The sequence below is a fragment of the Gavialis gangeticus genome, unplaced genomic scaffold, assembly GCF_001723915.1.
Source record: "Gavialis gangeticus isolate Ggan-Ray unplaced genomic scaffold, GavGan_comp1, whole genome shotgun sequence".
NCBI classification, from domain to species: domain Eukaryota; kingdom Metazoa; phylum Chordata; order Crocodylia; family Gavialidae; genus Gavialis; species Gavialis gangeticus.
In genome coordinates, this window is record NW_017729019.1 from 4,964,008 (window position 1) to 4,968,742 (window position 4,735).

At 50.5% G+C, this 4,735-nt stretch overlaps 1 protein-coding gene across 4 annotated transcripts in view; it reads left to right on the forward strand.

Annotated features, from left to right (window-relative positions):
* The window catches only part of AHCYL1 (adenosylhomocysteinase like 1), a 49,544-nt gene that overhangs the window by 32,123 nt on the left and 12,686 nt on the right, over positions 1–4,735 (forward strand). For 3 of the 4 annotated variants that reach the window (XM_019513874.1, XM_019513876.1, XM_019513873.1), the window contains exons 3-6: positions 1,165–1,311; positions 1,945–2,045; positions 2,397–2,499; positions 3,197–3,291. In XM_019513874.1, coding sequence (XP_019369419.1) covers positions 1,165–1,311; positions 1,945–2,045; positions 2,397–2,499; positions 3,197–3,291 — 446 coding nt within the window. The remainder of the gene's footprint in view (positions 1–1,164; positions 1,312–1,944; positions 2,046–2,396; positions 2,500–3,196; positions 3,292–4,735) is intronic. The other variant, XM_019513877.1, reaches the window with a different exon arrangement.

Genomic DNA, 4,735 nt, shown 5'->3' on the forward strand with positions numbered 1-4,735 from the left:
AGGAGACATTCCCGGATGCTTTTGGTGAGCCATGGGGGCTTTTGCGCCCTCTTGCCCCCTTTGATCCGTGTTGGGATTACCTCCCTTTGGGCTTGGAGGATCGTCTCCTTAAGGACCGACCACTTTTCTTGGACACCTGGCTCCCCCCCCCTCCGGGACCTCAGTGCCTCCCCGACTAGTCTCCTTAGCTCCTTGAAGTCTGCCCTCCTGAAGTCCAGGGCTGCTGCCTTGCTGCATGCCTTTGCCGCCTTGCTGCATGCCTTTGCCACCTTGCACTGGATGGTGAATCCCAGCAGGTGATGATCGCTGTCACCCAGGTGGTTGAGCACCCACAGCCCCCTCACCAGGTCATCGCCCGTGGCCAGCACCAGGTCCAGCAAGGCGTCTCCCCTGGTGGGGCTGTGCACCTCCTGGGTTAGATGGAGATCCTGTATCTTGGCTAGCAACCTATGTGAGCGGTCAGACCTGGATGACTGCTCTTCCCAGCAGATGTCTGGAAAGTTCAGGTCGCCCACGATGACCACGTCCTTTGACCTAACTACCTCCGTGAGCTGACTTAAGAATTCCCGGTCTAGCTCTTCCCTGTGGTTGGGTGGTCTGTAGTCGACCCCACCGTTAAGTCTCTTTCCCCTCGACTGCCACGTATTGTAACCCAGAGCACTTCCGTGTGCCCCTCCTCTGACCCTGTGCCACTCATTGAGGATGTGTATTCCTCCTTGACCTAGAGTGCCACACCCCTGCTTTTCCTCCCTGTCCTATTCCTCCTGTACAGCCTATAGCCCTTGATTTTTCCTCGGGGTATACTTAAAACCCCGCTCCAATGTTACTATGACCAACTGCAGATGTATGTGAAATTTCTAGCTAAAAGCCTCCGCTTCCAGAAGGATTTATGATGTGATGAAACCTAAATTGCCTTGGCCTTGCTGGCATTTATTTGAATTTTGTAAAGGCATCTGTTGACTTTGTTTTTTAATTGCTAACTTGTTAACTCGAGTTTAACAGTATCTCTGGATATTGGCTTTCCCTTGCACCATTTTCACTTTAAACTGTCCAGCCCCATGCCGGGTGGAAAGTAAAGCCAGCTAGAAATACAGCTGCAAAAAGGCAATTGATCTGTTGGTCCTTTGAGGCCCTCATGCCTTTTGCCTGCTGTTTCTCATTTAGCTGCATCTTACACAGACAGCTCTGATGATGAAGAAGGCACCCCACGGGAGAAGCATCAGACCAACTCCAAGGGCAGCAGCAACTTCTGCGTGAAGAACATCAAGCAAGCGGAGTTTGGACGTCGGGAGATTGAGATTGCTGAGCAAGGTAAAGGAAGGAAGGGGCTGCTGAGTCATCCAGGCCTCCTGGGTGGAGTGTGTTCCCTTGTGGTACCATAAACCTAACAAGGTCACTTTCTGGTCAGCAAATGCCTTGGAAATCCTCTTCAGGAATCAGGAAGGACTAAACTCCAGCAGACAGTATGGTAATGGTGCGAGGTGTGTGGCTTGAGGGATCTGGCCACGGCTGCTATGAAGCCCTTACTGTTCTAACAGACTTCCCTACGAATGTTCAGTACTTGAAGTTTTTAGAACAGTATTTGGAGCATGGCCCAGGTAGCTCCCTTTTATTTAGAGCTTATAAAATCTGTGGCATTCATTTTAAATTGCGATTTGTTGGAGATTGGCTGGAAAGGACTCTGCCTTCAGATTCCACCTACACGCTAACCAAGCCATGGAGGAGAGAGCCGATCCAGCAGGGTCTCTGCAGGGCACACACCACAGTGAACTCTTTGCTTTGAAATGCCATTCCCGGGTGTATGCTGTGCAGGGAGTTGGTGCAGTGCAAATGCAGCAGAGCAAGGAGCTGGCTGGCTGTCCGCTGGCAAGGAGGCCTTTGTGGGGCATACCACCAGGTGGGTGGCACACAGACATTGTTAAAATCCCTCTGTTCCTTTCACAGACATGTCTGCTCTGATTTCACTCAGGAAACGGGCCCAGGGGGAGAAGCCTTTGGCAGGAGCTAAAATAGTGGGCTGTACACACATTACAGCACAGACTGCGGTGAGTACTCCCTGACTTAGGGTTCTGTGGGGCAGGGGAAGAGACTTTTCCTCCTCGCCGTTATCTGCAGTCATCTCAGGAACTTTCTCAGCAGTGGGGAATAAGGGGATGCACCTTTATGCATAATTGCTCCCCATCAGATTATCCCCATTCATTCTTGCATTTCCTAGCTTGGTTTTCTGCGTGTGTTCTTCCCAGTGTGACTGCTCCCAGATTCACGTCAGTGGGTGTGTCCATTGCAGATTTGCCTATGACTGAGTCACTGTGATTTACCTTTCTGTGCTGAAAATCTCTGCACTCAGATTCCCATTACTGCTTCCTCCTGGCTGACTGCCTTGTCTCTGTCCTCAGGTGTTAATTGAGACACTGTGTGCGCTGGGAGCTCAGTGCCGCTGGTCTGCTTGTAACATCTACTCCACTCAGAATGAGGTGGCTGCCGCCTTGGCTGAGGCTGGTGAGTAATGTGTAGGCCCCCAGAAACCCAGCAGGAGGAGTGGGGAGATGGTAAACGACAGGCGGCCTCCCTGGGAGTCTGTACACACCGTTCTCACCCATGCCCATCTGCTGCTTCCCAGCCACTTCTGCAAGAATGTTTCAGGGAGTCTCAGTCTCTCCAGGCCAGCATCAGTGAGACATGATTACCTTTAAATGAACAATGAGCTTCAGTAACTTAGCTCCTGAATACTCTGGAGCAGGGGTGAGTTAGCCAGGCGGCTGAAGACAGCTGTGGCAACTTCATGCTACAGTCATGCAATGCCCTTAGAAGGACTTCAAACCCCTCTGCAGAGTCTGCATCCACCAAACCCCTCAGAGTCTGTATCCACCACATCCCTATGCTCGGTTGTAGGAGAGGTGCCTGTGGCATTCAAGACTGCACTGTAGCAGGAGCTGAGAGGGGGCTGATCATAACTATTGTGGTATGTAGGGAACTGTTCTGGTAGCCCAGAGGAGACCCATTCCAAGCCTGGAGCACAGGCTCCTGGAAACAAAGCTCTGGTTCAGCAGCGGGTGATTGCCATGGTGGGCCCAAAGGGATTGGGGAACAGTTATGGATCTGTATTAAGTCCAGGCCTCATTTCCTGCTGGGAGTCTGCTGTTGGCCTTCAGGTCCCTCCGATCAGAGCAGTAGCTGGGTTTTTCTTCCTCCCTAGGTGTTGCTGTGTTTTCCTGGAAGGGAGAGTCGGAGGATGACTTCTGGTGGTGTATTGACCGTTGTGTTAACATGGATGGCTGGCAGCCCAACATGGTAATGGAGCCATTTCCATGCCTCTCCTCCCATGCGCAGCAGTTCTTTTTTCTGTTCCTAGTGTCACTTGGGTCTCCTAGAATTGTTAATAAATGGAAAACGGTTTGGGTTACACTGTGGCTCTTGTTCACAGTTGCGTTGTCCTCTTGTACAGCGAGACTTTTTGTGGAGGTTGTCCCTCTGCTCTGAATGGGGCTGAATGACAATCATGAGTTGTGTAGTTCTTGTGCTGTGTTTAGTCTCTGAGACAAGACAGCTAGTCTCTTTGGGACACCAGCCTCTCTCACCTGGTTTGGCTTTAGTAGAGAACTCCTTCTTCACCAGTAGTTCTGTTTCTGACCAAAACTGTGCATCTAAGCCAACCCTCATTACCTCTGGGTTGTTTTTCCTTCTGATCTTGGCACAGGCTTCTTGACTGTCAGCAGCAGTTGGATGCTGGCGCTTTTAGTAGCGTTTCTCTGGCAGAAAATTTGAAGCAGCAGACAAACAGCCCCCCTTGTCATCACCATAAAGTAGAAGAAGTATCGTCCCTGTTTTACAGAAGGGGAAAGTGAGTCACAAATTGGGTACCCCACCAGTCTGCCTAGGGAAGTGTGGACTCTCCATCACTGGAGGTGTTCAAGAGGTTGGACAACCACTGGTCTAGGATGATCTAGGCAAAGCTATGCCTATGTTCTACTATGGGTATTTCCTATGCTTCTGAGCTTTATTGGTTGTCCCTTTCCCTGACTTTCTGCTACATGTCAAGGGTGTTTTTAAGTCTTCCTCAGAGGCATTGGGTGTTGGCTGCAGCTAAGGCTGGGGATTTTGTCTGAGGTGTGCCAGTGCTCCTACTGGGATTTATAGCTGGAGGTTCTTGCCTTAGAGGGTCTTGCTTCTCTGCTTAGGGTCAGACTGATCACCAGATTTGGGGTCAAGAAGAAATTTTACCCCATGGTCAGATTGGTATGGACTGTAGGGTTTTTACCTTCCTCTGGGGGGAGGGGGCACAGCCTTTTAGCTGGGATCTCTTCTGTGTATAACAACCTTTTATAGAAGCAGGACATTGGCTGCCATGAGTCCCTTGCTTTATCTGTGGCAGGTTAGGTGTTATGACTTGTGATGCATCAGGGCGGGTGGTAATTTTGCAAAGAGTTTAGATTATGGATTGGATAGGGATGATCCTGTCTCGGGCAGGGGGTTGGACTAGTTGACCTCTGGAGATCCCTTCTAGCCTGACCTCCTCTCTATGATTCTATGAACCACCATATAATGGACAGCTAGGAGTTGAATCCGGAAGTCCCTATGCAAGTACAAACTGCTCCCATATGACTAAGAAGCCAAACAGTGGAAGAATCCCTCTGATCACTTCCTTCTTAATGGAAGATTACTGCAATTGGCTGTAACCAAGTTTTCTGGCAGTGGAAAGGAGACTGACTGCTTTCCATGCCCCCCCCCCCCCCCC